Here is a 20,172-nt window from a genome sequence, read left to right on the forward strand (position 1 = left end):
ATCGCAAGGACCTTTACACAATTCCTGGAAGCTGAAAATGTCCCAGTTCTTCCATACCCTGCATACTCACCAGACATGTCACCCACTGAGCATGTTTGGTGTGCTCTGGATCGATGTGTACGACAGCGTATTCCAGTTCCTGCCAATATCCAGCAACTTTGCACAGTCATTGAAGAGAGTGGGAAAACATTCCACAGGCCGCAATCAACAGTCTGATCAACTCAATGCGAAAGAGATGTGTTGCGCTGCATGAGGCAAATGGTGGTCACACCAGATACTGACTGGTTTTCTGATCCACACCCCTACTTTTTTTTAAGGTATCTGTGACCAACATATGCATATCTGTATTCCCAGTCATGTGAAATCCATAGATCAGGGCTTAATGAATTCCTTTCAATTGACTGAGTTCCTTATATGAACTGTTAACTCTAAAATCTTTGAAATTGTTGCATGTTGCACTCATATTTTTGTTCAGTATAATTACAGGCCCAAGTTGTTATTGCAGTTATTACAGTGCAATAGCTGGTTATTACACTAATTACTCAACTGTAATGTAAATATTGTTTCATTTTGTGTGTAGGCCTACATTTGAAATATTGATGTCCCGCCGCTATTGTAGTTCTTCACTAGCGCAACTTTATTGTTCCTTCAACTACAGACAGTTTATGCGAGTGCTTTGAAATGGCGTTGCTCCATCACAAATGTCTGTATTTCTGAGTTGTTTATAGTAACAGTGCTCATGTAGTGGTCTTTTAATCTTTTCAAACCCTGCAATATACATTTTGTGACTTAACCGACACACCCGGGTATCATTTGTGGGGGAAAAAGACAATGCAGTAAGGGCTGTTTTTGAATACTTTGCGCTGCATAATAAGGCCTCAACAATCCTCAGCCTTTCGTAAGGATTTCAACCGATTTCGAATGCTTGGCCGGTGGCCCCTCTGCAGCAATCGGACAGTTTAAATCCCGGTAAGAAATTATTTCGGACCGATTTTCTGAACGTACAACTTACTTATAAGTAATTCAATACTATTTTCACGATAAACTAATATAAAATGCAATATATTTAGCTAAATATAGACTTATCCGCTGTTTAGCTAACGTTACCAGCTAACTTAAGTTGCTAAGCTTAGCCAATGGTGGCTAGCATGTTGCGCTAACAACTAAGTTACTGTAGCGAATAAACAGCTGGCTATGTGTGGTCTTGAATTGCAACTAACGAAAAGATAGCGTTGAACTAATACACATTATTACCAGCTTGCTATGAATCGGTAACGTTCAAATTACCTGCGCTTTTCGTTTGTTAGCTAGTTACGTTAGCATAGTCTAGGTACTTGCCAAAAGCCATTGTTAGCCAGGCTGCAGTGTTTACAAATCTAGCTACTATAGTTAGCTAGCTAAGCTGCTAACTGGCTAATGTTACTTTCCCTCCCCTAGTACTAGCTAATTAGCCAGTTATTTGTCTGAATTCCAATTCATATGCGAGAGCTGTCAGACATTTTGCAAGGCCTTACCCCTCCCCATAAATTTATTAGCCAGTTTAGAAGTGTTATTATTAGCTAGCTAACTTTTGTATTGCCAAATCGTGGGCTAGCTTACTATTCAGACCCACTGCTAGCGAGCCAAGTATAGCAACTTATAGTGAGAACCTTCGGTCAGTAAAACGACTTAGAGGAGCTTATCTTTCTTATCCTCAAATTAACACCCACATCCCTGCAGACCTTTGTGACAGATATGTTTGTGCTCTCTTCTTTCCCATTTCAACAGGTGCCTAATCATGGCGAATACAATGCACCATGTGTGACAGAAAGCAGTGGGCTAGGCACCTATTCCAAGTGAAGTGACACACCACAGTTAACCTGTTACTGGCACTGCCCTGTGCTGCTTCAGTACAAACGCCCTTTGAACTATATACATTTTTTCAGAGCTCAATGCAACCGTAAACTAATTCTAATTGCAAACTAGTGTCGTTCTGCCATATAATCACAGAGTAGATTTAAGCCTAACTGTCAGTCAGTTTACACTCCCAGTATGGCGTCTGTTCCAGTGTACTGCCTGTGTCGCCTGCCCTACGATGTCACACGCTTTATGATCGAGTGTGACATATGTCAAGACTGGTTCCATGGAAGGTAAGTTATATTTCAGTTTCATTGAGCATTACTACACTGAGCAAAAATATAAACACAGCATGTTAAGTGTTGGTCCAATGTTTCATGAGATGCAGTAAAATATCCCAGAAATGTACCATATGCACAAAAGGCTTATTTCTCAAAAATGTTGTGCACAAATTTGTTTACATCTCTGTTAGTGAGCATTTCTCCTTCAAGATAGTCCATCCACCTAACAGGTGTGGCATATCAAGAAGGTAATTAAACAGCATGATCATTACACAGGTGAACCTAGTGCTGGGGACAATAAAAGGCCACTCTAAAATGTGCAGTTTTGTCACACAACGCTACAGATGTCTCAAATTATGAGGGAGCGTGCAATTGGCATGCAGACTGCAGGAATGTCCACCAGAGCTTTTGCCAGAGAATTGAATGTTTTAGAGAATTTGGCAGTATGTCCAACCGGCCTCACAACCGCAGAACACGTGTATGGCGTTGTGTGGGCAAGCAGTTTGCTGATGTTAACGTTGTGAACAGAGTGCCCCATGGTGGCGGTGGGGTTATGGTATGGGCAGGCATAAGCTACAGACACAATTGCATTTTATCGATGGCAATTTGAATGCACAAAAGTACCATTACGAGATGGTACTTTTAAGGTATCTGTGTGACCAACAGATGCATATCAGTATTCCCAGTCATGTGAAATCCATAGATTAGGGCCTAATAAATGTATTTCAATTGCCTGATTTCCTCATATGAACTGTAACTCAGTAAAATCAATGAAATTGGTGCATGTTGTGTTTATATTTTTGTTCATTATAATTGCTGACTGTATACAGTAGGCTATGAGTACATTTTTGTTTGTTTGTTTGTCTAGTTGTGTTGGAGTGGAGGAAGACAAAGCAGCAGAGATTGACCTGTACCACTGTCCCAACTGTCAGGTCACCCATGGGCCCTCTGTCAGTAAGTCCCTCTGTCTCTTTGAATTTGCTTCCCAGGCTGTATTTTTATATTTCACCCATATTTCAAACCTGTTTGAATCTGTAGCATCAGGTGTGCTAGTTCTGAATACATTCTGAATGGCTAGGGGTACTCTAGGACAGGATTAGGGAACCCGGCTCTATAGAAATACACATGCCAATACACATAACAATTCCTCACTTCTGTCAGTTTTGTTACCTGGTCTGCCTTTAGTAATACTACTAGTAGTAATGTAGGCCTAGTAGTAATAGTACACTAGTAGTGTGGTGTAATAGCACAAGTATTAGTAGTGTGGTTGTAATAGCACAAGTAGTAGTAGCGTGGTTGTAATGCAAGTCTGTTGTTGTCCCCTGTATGTTCCGCAGTGAGGAAGCGGCGTGGAGGTACCAAGCAGGCTGATGCTGGCGGAAGAGACACTTCTGGTCGACCGGTAAAGACAGGCAGCCCGCAGTTTGTCAGGGAGCTACGAAGCCGCACCTTCCCAAGGTGAACCTCCCATATTACATTATGTCTATACGTGTTCATTCTCTTCCACACTGTCTTTTATCTAGCATGAACATTCACCTAAAATGACCGCCTCGCAGAGAAAGAACCCAACCCGACACTTATAATGTAAAATATTTCATGCGTAGCGTTTTGCTTGCGTCCATACAGTATAGCGTCTCAAAACTATCTGAGTGATCGACAATATGGCTTTTGAATCTGCATTTTTTTAAATGTCTGATAATGTATCATTTCGAGTGGTACTTTAATTATTTTCTCTAACTTTACAGTTCTGACCTGGTTCTCATAGAAGTTGAATTTTGCATCATAATACCATATCTGCCATACGGTGAAATTGCAGCAGTCTGGGACGCTTTTCCCATTTGTTATTCTATTTCTCTGTGTCCCTCACTATTTTCCAATCTCTCTGTGTATGTGCAGTGCTGATGAGGTATTGTTAAAGCCGTCGGGGGCCCAGCTGACAGTGGAGTTCCTGGAGGAGCGCTCATTCAGTGTTCCTGTCATGGTCCTCAGGAGGGACGGCCTGGGCATGAACCTGCCCCCGGGGAACTTCGGCGTCAACGACGTAGAGCACTACATCGGTAAACCTCTCCGTCTTTAGCGGCAATTTTGGTTTCACGTGCAGTTATTTTAATATTTGCTTGTTTTCCCCACATCATTAACTAGAACACTGATTTATATGTTGTCTTCTATGGTACCTTTACCTACCTTAGTTGAATGCACTGACTCTAAGTAAGTCTCCTTGGATAAGGGCATCTGCTCAATTCAATGATTAAAATGTCAATGTAAACCTGCAACTCTACATACAGTACAAGGCTCTGTCATACCTGCTCTTTAACTAGTCACGTCTCAACTTGACATTCCATTACCATAAAAGATGTAACCTAGTGTAGGTTACCAGAGGAAACTACGGTCTTATCTCACACAACAAGACCTCTGTGAGGTTGAGATGTTGTATATGATCACGGTGCAGGAATAAAGCACTCTGTGTGGGGAGCGGCAAGACGTGTTTTGTTTGTTGATTGCGTGTTGTCTATAGGTCCGGACAGGGAGATTGATGTGATTGACGTGTCTCGCCAAGCTGACCTGAAGATGCGCCTAGGGGACTTTGTGGAGTACTACAACAGCCCCAACAGAGACCGAGTCCTCAACGTCATCAGCCTAGAGTTCTCTGAGACCAGGTACACCACACTGCTTGTTCTTGTGTCAATGCACTCATTGGTTGGTATTGCTCTCTAGGGGTCTTCCTTGTCATCAGTACATCATTTGGTTGAACAAAAGTCAAATGTCAATTTTCTGTCACAGGCTGTCAAATTTGGTGGAGACTCCGAAGATAGTGAGGAAGCTGTCGTGGGTGGAGAACCTGTGGCCTGAGGAGTCCGTGTTTGAGCGGCCCAACGTCCAGAAATACTGCCTCATGGGGGTCAAGGACAGCTACACAGACTTCCACATCGACTTCGGAGGCACCTCTGTCTGGTACCATGTACTACGGGTAAGAAGAGGGCAGTTTTTGGGACATTTTATGGGCCAGATTGTGTAAAGGGACTGTTGGAACTAGGCATTCTTCCTGCTGTGCTGACATGCATAATTGGAGCGTTATATACTAGGAGACTTAAGAGCGATATAACATTTGAATGTATGATGTCCATGCCTGACTTTACCTTGTTCATCATTCCTTTTAACTCTTCCACTTTCACGTTGATGTGGAAACGGAAAGGTTGATTAATGAGCGCTGTCACTGTTAGATAAATGTTTATGTGTGTCTCTCAGGGTGAGAAGATCTTCTACCTGATCTCCCCCACGCCAGCAAACCTTGCCTTGTTTGAGCGCTGGAGCTCCTCGTCCAATCAGAACGAGATGTTCTTCGGGGACCAGGTGGACATGTGCTACAAGTGCTCTGTCAAACAGGGGAACACGCTCTTCATCCCAACAGGTATTCACCCTCTTCATTTACCCAGGTATTCAACAAAGTGTGGTCAGATGTTATGGTTCGTCTTCTGAAACAGGGACTAGTGCTGTGACAGGCCTGTTATTGCTTCTGGTGTTGGGTTTTATATACAGTGCATTCCTGGTGGAGCTTGTCAGAACTCCATATATTATGTGCCAGTTCATATACACTACCAGTCAAAAGTTTGGACACGCCTACTCATTCAAGAGTTTCTTAATTTTTACTATTTTTTACATTGTAGAATAATAGTGAAGGCATCAAAACTATGAAATATCACATATGGAATCATGTTGTAACCAAAATACTTTTAAACAAATAAAAATATATTTTATATTTGAGATTCTTCAAAGTAGCCACCCTTTGCCTTAATGACAACTTTGCACACTCTTGGCATTCTCTCAACCAGCTAAATGAGGTACTCACTCACCTGTTGATTGTGCCTTTAAGTTGACTGTGACTTTAAACAGCGTGGAAAATTCCAGAAAATTATATCATGGCTTTAGAAGCTTCTGGTAGGCTAATTGACATCATTTGAGTCAATTGGAGGTGTACCTGTGGATTTCAAGGCCTACCTTTAAACTCAGTGCCTCTTTGCTTGACATAAAAATTTGTAGACCTCCACAAGTCTGGTTCATCCTTGGGAGCAATTTCCAAACTCCTGAAGGTACCACGTTCATCTGTACAAACAATAGTACGCAAGTATAAACACCATGGGGCCACGCAGCCGTCATATCTCTCAGGAAGGAGATGCGTTCTGTCTCCTAGAGGTGAATGTACTTTGGTGCGAAAAGTGCAAATCAATCTCAGAACAACAGCAAAGGATCTTGTAAAGATGCTGGAGGAAACGGGTACAAAAGTATCTATATCCACAGTAAAACGAGTCCTATGTTGACATAAACCTGAAAGGCCGCTCATCAAGGAAGAAGCCACTGCTCCAAAACCGCCATAAAATGTCAGACTACGGTTTGCAACTGCACATGGGAACAAAGATTGTACTTTTTGGAGAAATGTCATCTGGTCTGATGAAACAAAAATATAACTGTTTGGCCATAATGACCATCGTTATGTTTGGAGGAAACCGGGAAGCATGGGGGTGGCAGAATCATGTTGTGGGGGTGCTTTGCTGCAGGAAGGACTGGTGCACTTCGCAAAATAGATGGCATCATGAGGAAAGGAAAAGTATGTGGATATGTTGAAGCAACATCTCAAGACATAAGTCAGGAAGTTAAAGCTTGGTTGCAAATGGGTCTTCCAAATGGACAATGACCCCAAGCATCCTTCCAAAGTTGTGGCAAAATGGCTTAAGGACAACAAAGTCACATTTTTGGAGTGGCCATCACAAAGCCCTGACCTCAATCCTATAGAAAATTTGTGGGCAGAACTGAAAAAGCGTGTGCAAGCAAGGAGGCCTACAAACCTGAAACAGGTTTCAGGTAGCTTGTGGAAGGCTACCCGAAACGTTTGACCCAAGTTAAACAATTTAAAGGCAATGCTACCAAATACTAATTAAGTGTATGTAAACTTCTGACCGACTGGGAATGTGATGAAAGAAATAAAATGGAAATAAATCATTCTCTCTAGTATTATTCTGACATTTCACATTCTTAAAATAAAGTGGTGATCCTAACTGACCTAAGACAGGGAATTTTTACTCGGATTAAATGTCAGGAATTGTGAAAAACTGAGTTTAAAACTATTTGGCTAAGGTGTATGGGTGTTTTCAATGTACTTGTGTGTCTCTCTCTCTCTCAGGATGGATCCATGCTGTACTGACTCCTGTGGACTGTGTGGCTTTCGGAGGGAATTTCCTACACAGTCTCAACATTGACATGCAGCTCCGGTAAGTCCCTTCACTCCTGCCTCCTACTAAAACGTGAGTCGCATCACTTGCGGTACTCCGTTTATCTGAACTGATCATAGCAACATTTCTCTACCATTCATAACTACAATGCCATTTTGAAAATGGCTCACTCAATACATTTCCATTACCATTGTACTATACATTCAAATTACCAAATGTTTATAACCATTCATTCTGTGTTCTTCTTCTTTCCCCATCAGAGCGTATGAAATAGAGAAGAGGTTGAGTACAGCCGACCTGTTCAGTTTCCCAAACTTTGAGACTGTGTGCTGGTATGTTGGCAAGCACCTGCTTGACACATTCAGAGGTGAGGTGCTTCATCATAAACATGCTTTTCCCCCCTCTGCTCTCTAAGGAACTGCATTTCTTTGGGCAATGTATGTCAAGAACCTTGATAACTTCTATATTGATCTATGTTGCAGGTCTGAGAGAGAACCGCAGACACCCTGCTACCTACCTGGTCCACGGAGCCAAGGCCCTCAACAACGCTTTCCGCACCTGGACACGCAAAGAGGTAGCTCTTTACTGTAGGCCCCCTTATGTATGCATTCATCAAGCCTTTATAGCAGCCACTGAAGACTTTATAACATCTGTCATAGTCCGTCGCTAACATTATGCGCAATGGCACAAGATATCAGGAAGCTAGTTGTAGTGGGCGCTATATTCTCTGTGTCTTATGGTGACGTTATGTTTTTGTCCTCCCACCAGTCGCTGACTGACCATGAGGTGGAGATTCCAGAGACCATTAAGACCCAGCAACTGGTCAAGGACCTGGCCAAGGAGATACGACTGGTGGAGGTAAGCTGGCCTGGGGAGGTGGAGACACTGACAAATATTTTCTTACTTTTTTTTATTGATTATATTTATTTAACTAGGCAAGTCAGTTAAGAACAAATTCTTATTTACAATGACGGCCAAACCCTAACGACGCTGGGCCAATTGTTGGCCGCCCTATGGAACTCCCAATCACGGCCGGGTGTGATTCAGCCTGGATTCAAACCAGGGACTGTAGTGAAGCCTCTTGCACTGAGATGCAGTGCCTTAGACTGCTGCACCACTCGGGAGCCCAAAAGAGTACACTGAGGCAAACTGAGCCAAGCTACTAGACTGGCCTAGTTGTTCATCTACCATCATATCTGAGCCTGTACAGTTCAGGTCACCACTATAGTGAGTCCCTATCAGGAATATGAGTGTGTATGAATTAATTTCAGTCTGGCTTACTGAGAGTACTCTGTCCTCTGCCACTCCAGGACATCTTCCAGCAAGGCCGCCCTGCGGCTCCTTTCACCTCTACACAGGGCTTCCCCTCGCCCCTCCCCAAAGCCTCCCCTCTAGCCATCTCCCAGAGCCCTGGCCGCCCCCCGGGGAAGAAGAGAGGCCCCAAACCCAAGGATGTGTCCCCCAGTCCCAAAAAGAAGGGCCAAAAGGGCTTAATGAAAGAGGCAGGAGAGCTGGATCTCCTGGAGATCCACACCAAACACACACTGAAGAAATGCCAATCTGGTAACAAGAAAAACAAGAACAAGGTACGTCTGTTCAATTGGTGATTGATGTGCCTTGTCCTTGTCAAATACATTTAATAAATGAAATGCACATTTAAATAGTCCTTTTACCTAAAAAGAAAATCCCTCTGGGACAAATAAAGTTGAAAGTTGCATGGATTTGTGATGCTAATGTGTGCTTGTGATTTCTCTCCATCTCCAGTTTGAGCTACCCTTGGAGGAGTTCCAGGGGAAAATGAGCAAGAGCAAACTGAAGCTGGTGCTGACCAACGGCAAAATACAGGGGTAAGACTGGGATGTCAGGCGACCTCTTTATCTCTTATCGCGTTCTGTTTGCATTTGACATTGTGTCATCGACACGTTCATGGAAGTTTCTTTCTTTCTGACCACAGCAAGAAGGGTGGTCGTTCGGGCGGCAGTAACAGTGCCGGCCGTGCCCCTCACTTCCAGCACCATGCTATGGGAGGGTCTGCACTGTCAGACTTTGAGTCAGAGGACGAGCTACAGATTGACGAGACACCTCCTCCACGCCGCAAGGCTGGGGGATCCAGCAAGAAGAAACTTAGTGGTAAGTTTACATGATATAGTACAAATAGAAATATACTTTGAGAGCACTTCTTTCGTGATAGCATTACTAATCAATAAAAAAACGTTTTCTTATCTTGTTGGGGCATTCGGTTCAGCCTTCCGAGCCTTGAGGCTAAATTGATATGAAAGCAAATAAAAACACTTTTTAGGCGTCCTTTGGGATAGAGTGGCGTAATCTACCAGTCAGTTTTATCGTTGGTGTCTGGGGCAGGTTTGGTCCGTTGGTGGAGCAAGGAACAAACTATAAACCTGATGGAAAATGCCTGGACCGTTTTCCATCAGAGCACATGTTGTAACAACCTTTTGCTAAGGAAAACATACAAATGTAGCATTTCTATTAGTTCCTCCCCATTTCACACAGTTTCAATTGGTATTCTTCCATTTTGTGCCTACTGAACAAGATCCTGTTTCCGTCAGGTCTTCCTAGGAAGCTGCCGAGGGCCAAGCCATGCTCTGACCCCCATCGCATCAGAGAACCAGGAGAGGTGGACTTTGACATTGAGGAGGACTACACCACAGATGAGGAGGAGTCCATGACTGTCCATGGCGTGAAGGGTGGAGCAGGAGGAATCCTGGACCTGCTGAAAGCCAGCAAACAGGTGGCAGGGCTGGACTCTGCACTCAGGTAGGGCCTGACTGACACTTCTGGACATTTCAGAAACCTTAATCATATTGTTTTATTCTCAATACCAGCCCTCTGCAACTTGTGTTCAGATATTCTGAGCAGTCAGACTACCACGTATTGTCTTATCTATTTGAACTCAAGTCAATCATTCGAAAAATGTATTTGCATTCTGCCTTGGCATCAGATTGCCAATGGAAAAATGTATCCAAAATGGGAGCCAATGAAGTTGGGAGGATGAATGTTTCTCTCACTGCCTTCATAAACAGAACAGGTTAACTTGCGTAATATACATTTTTGCAACATATGTCCTCTACATTTTAGTGCTGTTTGTGTGGTGATCATTCATCTCTTGTCCTCCCTCTCCACCCTCCAGTGAGGAAGCCCCAGCCTCTCCCAGCACACGAGATGCCATCCAGGGCATGCTCTCCATGGCCAACCCTCCATCCTCTTCCTCCTCCTCCTCTTCCTCCTCTTCCTCCCCTCGGTCTGTCTCCGGAGGGCTTTCTGAGGGCCTGGGCATGGTCAAAGAGAAAGGGGGGCGGGCCGTGTGGGTGACAGGAGCCAATAAGAGCAGAGGGGGAGGAGCCTCCAAAGAGAAGACAACTTTCCAACGCCCTGGGAAGCGGCCGGTCAAGCGGCCGGCCCGTCACCTTAGCGACGAGGACAGCCCAGACGAGCAGGAAACTCTGGGCACCTGTTTTAAAGACGCAGAGTATGGTGAGTCAGAGAAAGAATCTCAATTAAGATTCTCCCATAGGCTGTCTGCGTCCCAAATGGCACCCTATTCCCTGTATAGTGCACTACTTCTGACCAGGTGAGTCATGGGAGGAAGGAGCACAAGAACATACCCCTGGCCTGGCTACTGCTCAGAGACTACTCGCCTTGCCCTGGCTGCATTAGTTTTAGAATGGTCTCAAATTTGCACCCGCCAAACTGGTTCCCAAGGCGAGCTAAAACAAATCCACAAACATTGGGTTTAGCTCACCTGGGAACTAAGTCATGGTCGAATCAAGGCACTATGATGGATACTAAACTAAATGATCCAATGATGTCACGATCATTATCCTGCCTGACTGCTCAACCCTCCTGACCAACCCCTGTGTGTGTTTCAGTCTATCCCTCCTTAGAGTCTGATGAGGAGGACCACGCCAACAAGGCCAAGATGAAGAGGAAGAAAAACTGGGACGACACTCCTTGGAGCCCCAAAGGTACTCACTACTCAACCCATTTTCAAGTGTTAGACAGTGGACATGTTTCATGACCAAACCGACAGCGAAGGACATTTGTTGATACTTAGTTGAACATGTAATAACCATCTGTAGGCGGACTCTCCAAATATAGACTCTCCAAATAAAGTGTTACATATCATTGATTAATTCCGCAAACATATTTTCTTATTCCCTCAGCCCGGGTAACCCCCACCCTGCCAAAACAGGAGCGCCCAGTGAGGGAGGGGGCCAGAGTGGCGTCTGTAGAGACTGGCCTTGCTGCAGCTGCTGCCAAACTGGCACAACAGGTGAGATGAGGGGAGGGGAAATACTTTTGGTCATGTTTTGTATGTGGACACCTGCTCGTCCAACATCTCATTCCAAAACGATGGGCATTAATATGGAGTTGGTCCCCCCCTTTGCTGCTATAACAGTCTCCACTCTTCTGGGAAGGCTTTCCACTAGATGTTGGAACTTTGCTGCGGGGACTTGCTTCCGTTCAGCCACGAGCATTAGTGAGGTCGGGCACTGATGTTGGGAGATGAGGCCTGGCTCGTAGTCGGCGTTCCAATTCATCCCAAAGGTGTTCGATGGGGTTGAGGTCAGGGCTCTGTGCAGGCCAGTCAAGTTCTTCCACACCGATCTCGACATCACTCCAGAGAACGGATTTCCACCACTCCAGCCGACGCTTGGCATTGCGCATGATGATCTTAGGCATGTGTGCGGCTGCTCGTCCATGGAAACCCATTTCATGAAGCTACGACTAACATTTATTGTGCTGATTTTGCTTCCAGAGGCAGTTTGGAACTGTAGTGAGTTTGGAACTCACTGTTTGGAACTGTAGTGAGCGCTGTAGTGAGCGTTGCAACCGAGGACCGACCACCACTTCGCGGCTGAGCAGTTGTTGCTCCTAGACATGTCCACTTCACAATAACAGCACTTACAGTTGACTGGGGCAGCTCTAGCAGGGCAGAAATTTGACAAACAGACTTTTTGGAAAGATGGCATCCTATAACGGTGCCACATTTAAAGTCACTGAGCTCTTCAGTAAGGCCATTCTACTGTAAATGTTTGTCTATGGAGATTGCATGGCGGTGTGCTCGATTTTATACACCTATCAGCAACGGGTGTGGATTAAATAGCCAAATCCAGGGCCCTTTACTAAATTTTACACCCATTCAAATACATTTTGAAGGCTCCTGAGTGGCGCAGCGGTCTAAGGTGCTACATCTCAGTGCTAGAGGCGTCACTAATGACCCTGGTTCGATTCCAGGCTGTATCACAACCGGCCATGATTGGGAGTCCCCATAGGGCAACGCACAATTGGCCCAGTGTAGGCCGTCATTGTAAATAAGAATTAGTTCTTAACTGACTTGTCTAGTTAAATAAAAATTTAAAAAAAGATGAGACAATCACCAAAAGACAAATGAGAGCCAATTGTTGAGATGCTACCCTCTGTGGAGCTAGGGAATATGATTGAATGTCAAATGCTGTCTAATATTTCTATTGTTTATTCATCCAGGAGATCCAGAAACCCACCAAGAGGAAGTACACCAAAAAGCCCCGCCCCGTTGCCCCACCACAGCCACCTCCTCGGGCCGAGACGTCCCCTCCCTCCCCCCCTCTAGCCCCGGAGCCTCCCACCCCTGACTTAAGCCCTGAGCAGAGGGTGGAGTGCTACTCTGCCAGCCTACTGGACCATGAGTACACGGCAGGCCCTGGGGGCCCCAGAGGGAGTGCGGCTATGGCTCCTGGGGTGTTCCTCACCTCCAGACGACCCTCCCTCTCCCCCCAGAACAGCAGCACTTACTCCCCCTCTACAGCCTCCCCCGCTGGGCTAGCTAGCCCCGGCAGCGCTGGAGCTGGTGGAGGTAAGTACATAAGTGCTTGGGGTAATTGTCTTGCTGGAAGATCCACTTTTGACCAAGTTGCTGCCTTCTGGCAGAGGCAACAAGGTTTTGGGCAAAATGTCCTGTTACTGGGTAAAGTTTGACCGTATTTTCTGTATAAGCATCCTTCTTTCAACGCCAAACAAACCACTGGTGTGCGTGGCCAAAGAGCTCAATACATTTCAGCCTAAAACCTGGTTGCCTCTGCCAGGAGGCTGAAACTTGGCCACAAAATCAACATTTTGCAATGGCCATCTGTCTCTGGACTTGAAACCAATTGAAATGTGTGGTTTGAATTGAAGAGGGAAGTCCATAAGCACCAACAAAGGATATCAAGGATCTGGAAATATGCCGTAAAGATGAATGGTCTAAGATCCCTCCCAATTGGAGAGGCAGGTAGCCTAGTGGTTAGAGCATTGGACTAGTAACCGAAAGGTTGCAAGATCGAATCCCTGAGCTGGAAAGGTAAAAATCTGTCGTTCTGCACCTGAACAAGGCAGTTAACCTACTGTTCCTCGGCCGTCATTGTAAATAAGATTTTTTTCTTAACTGACTTGCTGAGTTAAATAAAATATGTTCTCCAATCTCATAAAATATTTTTAAAAAAGGCTCAGTACCGTTGTCCTCGCAAAGGGGATGGTGCTGAAGTATTGGAAATAGAGGTGGCAATAATTGGAATCTTTTTGAGAGAACATATTACTTGTTAAAATCTCTTTCTCTGAGCAAGTATATAAGTATAATAATATACACTGAACAGAAAAACAACATGTAAAGACATTTTTCATCCACACAAAAATATAATTTTCCTCATTTTGTGCAGACATTTGTTTACATCCATGTTAGATTATCTTGGCAAAGGAGAAATGTTCACTATCTACTAGACAGGTGTGGCATATCAAGAAGGATGATCATTACACAGGTGCACCTTGTGCTGTGGACAATAAAGGCCAGTCTAAAATGTGCAGTTTTGTCACACAACACAATGCCACAGATGTCTCAAGTTTTGGGAGTGCGTGCAAATGGCATGCTGACTGCGGGAATGTCCACTAGAGCTGTTTCCAGATAATTTAATGTTCATTTCTCTACCATAAGCCGCCTCCAACGTCATTTTTGAGAATTTGGCAGTACGTCCAACCAGTCTCATAGCCGCAGACCACATGTAACCACGCTAGCCCAGGACCTCCACATCTGGCTTCTTCATGTGCTGGATCGTCTGAGGCCAGCCACCTGGACAGCTGATGAAACTGCGGGTTTGCAGAACCAAAGAATTTCTGCACAAACTGTCAGAAACTGTCTCAGGGAAGCTCGGCTGCATGCTCGTCGTCCTCACCAGGGTCTTGACCTGACTGCAGTGTGGCGTTGTAACTGACTTTAGTGGGCAAATGCTCACCTTCGATGGCCACTGACACGCTGGAGAAGTGTGCTCTTCACAGATTAATCCCGATTTCAACCGTACAGACAGCGTGTATGGCATCGTGTGGGCGAGTGGTTTGCTGATGTCAACATTATGAACAGAGGGCACTGTCAATGATTAGTAGAACAGAGATACCATGACGAGATTCTGAGGCCCATTGTCATGCCATTCATCCACCGCCATCACCTCATGTTTCAGCATGATAATGCACAGTCCCATTTTGCAAGGATCTGAACACAATTCCTGGAAGCTGAAAATGTCCCAGTTATTCCATGCCCTGCATACTCACCATACATGTCACCCATTGAGGGATGCTCTGGATCGACGTGTAGGACAGCGTGTTCCAATTCCCGCCAATATCCAGCAACTTTGCACAGCGATTTGAAGAACAGTGGGACTACATTCCACAGGCCACAATCAAAAGCCTGATCAACTCTATGCCAAGGAGATGTCGCGCTGCATGAGGCAAATGGTCACACCAGATACTGACTGGTTTTCTGATCCATGCCCCTACTTTAAAAAAAGATCTCTGTGACCAACAGATGCACATCTGTATTCCCAGTCATGTGAAATCCATAGATGAATTTATTACAATTGCCAAATTTCCTTATATGAACTGTAACTGAGTAAAATCTTTGAAATTGTTGATTTTTGCGTTTATTTTTGTTCAGTGTAATCGTCCCTTTTTTTTCATACACAATATAGTTCAGACATCATGAAAATAAATTAACCATTTTTTGAGGGGTCTAACGCACAGCTGACTGAATGACAATGCAGCAGCAGCACACAGAAATAGAACAGGCTTGCAACATCTAACCCTGGCAATTTGACTGGTTAACTAATTCGTACACTCACAATGGCTGCCTGGTATTGTGATGCAATCAATTCCATGGTAATGTGAATGTTCATTCAAATGATGTTTAACTGATGTGCCCCATGCAATGGAATGTATTTTTTGTAATGTCAGTTGAATCAGCAAATTACAGCATATATTTTAGCACATATTTTACTTATGGGTACACTCTTAGTAGATGTGGTAAAGAGGTCAATCAAACTCGGCCAAAACAATGAAATTGCCATGGAAACGCATGGGGGAAAGTGCCTTGGGGTAAGGATCCCAACACTCCTCATTGCCCCCCAGCAAAATTAGTCTACTTTTAGGCTATTGTTTGTGTATTTCACATTATTTCGAAATATAATGCTTGTATGGATGTCAACCCCCAACACATGTTCATGTCATTGTTACGATCAACTACATTACAGTTAAACATTATTTTGACCACCATCAACCATTTCTGTATGCTAGCTATGCTAACCATCTTATACAAACGTTAGTTAGCATTTAGTAGTCACTTCTACATGTTATATAGCAAATATATCCAAATTGGACTAAAGTAAGCACATTTGTGGGCCTGTTACAGTACATAAAACATGAAGGTTTTGGCGAATATCCACTATGTTAGATCAGATTTGTTGAATGTTCTCCAATCTGGTAAATGGAACTTCTGCGTTCAAATGACTCCTTTACCACATCTATGGCTGCCAGTCCACCCATTATGCCATCATAGAATGAGGACGCCCATTCTATTAATTATATTTCTATGGCGGCACATGCAGTCAGTTGCGGAGGAGAAAATGTGCGCCCCCCCGCCCAAACAGTTATTACGGTGACGGCGGTCATTTGGTTGACCAATTACCATCATCCAAAATTCCATGATCATCACTTGCCCTATTTTTTTGCTCATCTTAATAAAGAATAAAGGGTGCCAATCATTTCGGTCAAGGCTGTAGAAACACACGGGTAACTTCACAGCACATAGACATGAGTTCAGGGGTTAAAGTTCTTTCTCCGTCACTGGCGGATTTCTTTCATATGGATTCATTTTTTTCATTATTTTAATAATAAATGTTTTTATCCAATTGAAAAGGACTATAATTGGTAAAACGTGCAGTTTACAAGTGCAAATGATCCTTTCCCCAAAAGCATGATGGTCATTCCTTTTTTTCTTCTTTTTTTTAACATGAAAGTATAAGTTAACTTTCCCACAGAAAATCAATCTGAGATCGACTTAAGTTTCAGTCATGGGATTTTTTGTTGTTGCTGTAACCCCTGTGAGTTCATTAGGGCACACAACAGAAAACATTTCAGAGCGGAATATGAAAATTACCTGTCCAGATAATGCCTCCCTGTTTGTCTGTTTTCCTCCATTTGGTGTCTAATGAACAGGATTCACAAATGTGACAAACTGTTTTCTTACCCATTGCTTTATTCCTTCTTTCTACCTCCATCTCAGGGAAACGTCCAAAGAAAGGACTTGCAACAGCAAAACAGAGACTAGGAAAGATTCTGAAAATCCACCGCAATGGGAAGCTTCTCCTGTGAGAGGTGCTTCGGGAGATATGGAGGACAGATGGATGTAAATTAAAGAGGACCTGAAAGACATGACTGCTTTAAGAGAAACTGTTTATATTTTTTAATCTATAATTCAATTTTTTTTCATCTGGTATCTTCACCTGCACCTGTCATTCACTCATGTTCTCACTCTATACCACTTTCCAGTCCTTAATAATTCAGAATTGATTGAATCTATATAGCTGTTTTGTAGCGCTGAAATAGTCAGCATTCTACTTTGGTACTCTGCTTTCACATTTGGTATTATTTATACTTTGATATGAAAAAATATATATACACACACACACTACCGTTCAAAAGTTTGGAGTCACTTAGAAGTTTCCCGGTTTTTGAAAGAAACGCATCTTTTTTTGTCCATTAATATAACAACAAATTAATCAGAAATACAGTGTAGACATTGTTAATGTTGTAAATGACTATTGTTGCTGGAAATGGCTGATTTAAAAATATATATATACATAGGCATACAGAGGCCCATTATCAGCAACCATCACTGCTGTGTTCTAATGGCACATTGTGTTAGCTAATGCAAGTTTAAAGGCATAATTGATCATTAGAAAACCCTTTTGCAATTATGTTAGCACAGATAAAAAATGTTCTGATTAAAGATGCAATACAACTGGCCTTCTTCAGACTAGTTGAGATCAGTAGTTTGAGAAACGGACGCCTCACAAGTCCTCCACTGGCAGCTTCTTTAAATAGTACCCGCAAAACACCAGTCTCAATGTTAACAGTGAAGAGGCGACTCCAGGGTGCTGGTCTTCTAGGCAGAGTTGCAAAGAAAAAGCCATATCTCAGACTGGCCAATAAAAAGATGAAGATGAGCAAAAGAACAGACACTGGACAGAGGAACTCTGCCTAGAAGGCCAGCATCCCGGAGTTTCCTCTTGAGACTAGTGTTGGCGTTGAGACTAATGTTTTGCGGGTTCTATACTGAAGCTGCCAGTTGAGGACTTGTGAGGCGTCTGTTTCTCAAACTAGACACTCTAATGTACTTGTCCTCTTGCTCAGTTGTGCACCGGGGCCTCCCACTCTTTCTATTCTGGTTAGTGCCAGTTTGTGCTGTTCTTTGAAGGGAGTAGTAGATAGTGTTGTTAAGGATCTTCAGTTTCTTAGCAATTTCACGCATGGAATAGCCTTCATTTCTCAGAACAAGAATAGACTGACGAGTTTCAGAAGAAAGTTATTTTTTCCTGGCCATTTTGAGCCTGTAATTGAACCCACAAATGCTGATACTCCAGATATTCAACTAGTCTAAATGCTAGTTTTCTTGCTTTAATCATAACAACAGTTTTCAGCTGTGCTAACATAATTGCAAAAGGGTTTTCTAATGATCAATTAGCCTTTTAAAATGGTAAACTTGGAATAGCTGATAATGGACCTCTGTACGCCTATGTAGATATTCCATTAAAAATCAGCCGTTTCCAGCTACAACAGTCATTTACAACATTAACAATGTCTACACTGTATTTCTGATCAATTTGAAGTTATTTTAATGGACAAAAAAAATGCTTTTCTTTCAAAAACAAGGACATTTCTAAGTCACCCCAAACTTTTGAACGATAGTGTATATATTGAGGAGCATGTAAGCATTTAGTTGGTCATGCATCGCTCAGATCAATTGAACATGTATCGATCAATTAATTGCTATATGATCTATCTAATCATTTAACCCATTAAACTTACATGCAAGAAGCATGTATTCGTCAAATTGACAATGAAAAATGTCTGAAATAATTTGTAGTTGATGATTTATAGTAAAACAATTCTTTGATTTTTATTATTGAAACCCATGATATGACCCATTCTTCATTTGACATGGGTCTCTCTATGTGGGTGAGTCAAAAGGGCTGAAGGTTTTAAATGGATAAATAAAATATACGTTTCTTTCTAGACAATTCAGCCAAATTGGATTTTTAGAAATTATTTAATCCGTTTGAGATTAACTCATGTTGTTTTGGATGACTTAGCTTTTTACATGTATTATGTGCTAGTAGGCTTGCCTCCCATTCACCCCTTTACAGTTGTGTTCACATCTCTGTTCTCACTTTCGACTCTAGTTTACTTTTTTATTTCTACAAACTTAGGTTATTACTTTTATTCACCACCCAGGTGTTTATTTTTCCCATGTAGATAGCAACCAAACCTTTTAGAAAGGGGATCTCTTCACCAGAATTTATGTAGATATTTTCAAAGAAATGATCGGTGTGCTAATGACCCCAAGAAAGAATTAACTTGTGTTTTTGATTGTATTCATTTAACTTAGCCTGGGTACCAGTCTGTGTGCCATCATGTCACTCCTTGTCGTAGCATGTCACATACTGGTACCCAAGCTACATTTAACTCACTTCTGGATGAAGTTCTGTGTTTTTAGATGTGTATATTTTGGAATTTATATAGCCACCCAGTCAAAACAGTACTGTCATGATATGAAGAATCTGGTTCCTAATCATTTTCAAATCCACCATGGTTTGTATTCAAGTCTTTGGTAGTATAGACTTGAGCCAGCAGTTGTAGGATGTATCCCAAATGGAGCCCTATTCTGTAGTGCACTACTTTTGAACAGGACCCAATGCATTCTGGTTAAAAGTAGCATACTATTTTGGAAATGTGGTGCCGTTTGTGACGCAGATGTAAAATGATGTGTTTTATTTAAGGAATGTGCTACACATATAGACACAGTTGTAGTGTTCTGTAAGGATATTGAAGTCGGGAAGCAGAGATTTGATAATGATTCTGATATGTACATCGTTGTAATTTTGTTTTTATATAGTTCAAAGGAGAAGTCTTTTTGTTGTTATTGCTTAACATACCTTGTATAAAATACATGTAATTTGGAAAAATGTTTGAAATATTCAAAGTTTTATTTGTATGCCGTAATAATCATGTAATTTTTAGTTGGTCATGTATTGTTATAATGGAATAATGAAGTTCCTGATTTATCATTTAGTATTAATAATATTTCGTCTTGTGTCAGTGTATATGTTAGACGTGAAAGGCATTGGCCTGGAGGAGATTGCAGGTTTTGGGTTTCTTCTAGTCGCTTAAATCATTCCAAAGCAGTGGAAAGTTGCATAAACACTCACAGGGTAAAACATATTTTGACTGAATTGGGAACATTTGTGTGGAAC

At 42.7% G+C, this 20,172-nt stretch overlaps 1 protein-coding gene across 1 annotated transcript; it reads left to right on the forward strand.

Annotated features, from left to right (window-relative positions):
* Positions 1–650: 650 nt before the first annotated feature.
* Positions 651–19,886, forward strand: LOC139368398 (histone lysine demethylase PHF8-like). Its single transcript, XM_071107216.1, has 21 exons — positions 651–969; positions 1,768–2,129; positions 2,986–3,071; positions 3,455–3,575; positions 4,014–4,174; positions 4,633–4,774; positions 4,899–5,085; positions 5,364–5,526; positions 7,294–7,381; positions 7,603–7,709; positions 7,825–7,916; positions 8,111–8,200; positions 8,653–8,928; positions 9,107–9,189; positions 9,297–9,472; positions 9,910–10,117; positions 10,491–10,834; positions 11,230–11,325; positions 11,524–11,633; positions 12,848–13,196; positions 16,923–19,886. Exons 2-21 carry the CDS (start codon positions 2,032–2,034, stop codon positions 17,009–17,011), a joined length of 3,066 nt encoding a protein of 1,021 aa, XP_070963317.1. The 5' UTR covers positions 651–969; positions 1,768–2,031; the 3' UTR covers positions 17,012–19,886.
* Positions 19,887–20,172: the final 286 nt, after the last annotated feature.

The sequence above is a fragment of the Oncorhynchus clarkii genome, chromosome 16 (genome assembly GCF_045791955.1).
Source record: "Oncorhynchus clarkii lewisi isolate Uvic-CL-2024 chromosome 16, UVic_Ocla_1.0, whole genome shotgun sequence".
In the NCBI taxonomy this organism is placed as follows: Eukaryota; Metazoa; Chordata; class Actinopteri; order Salmoniformes; family Salmonidae; genus Oncorhynchus; species Oncorhynchus clarkii.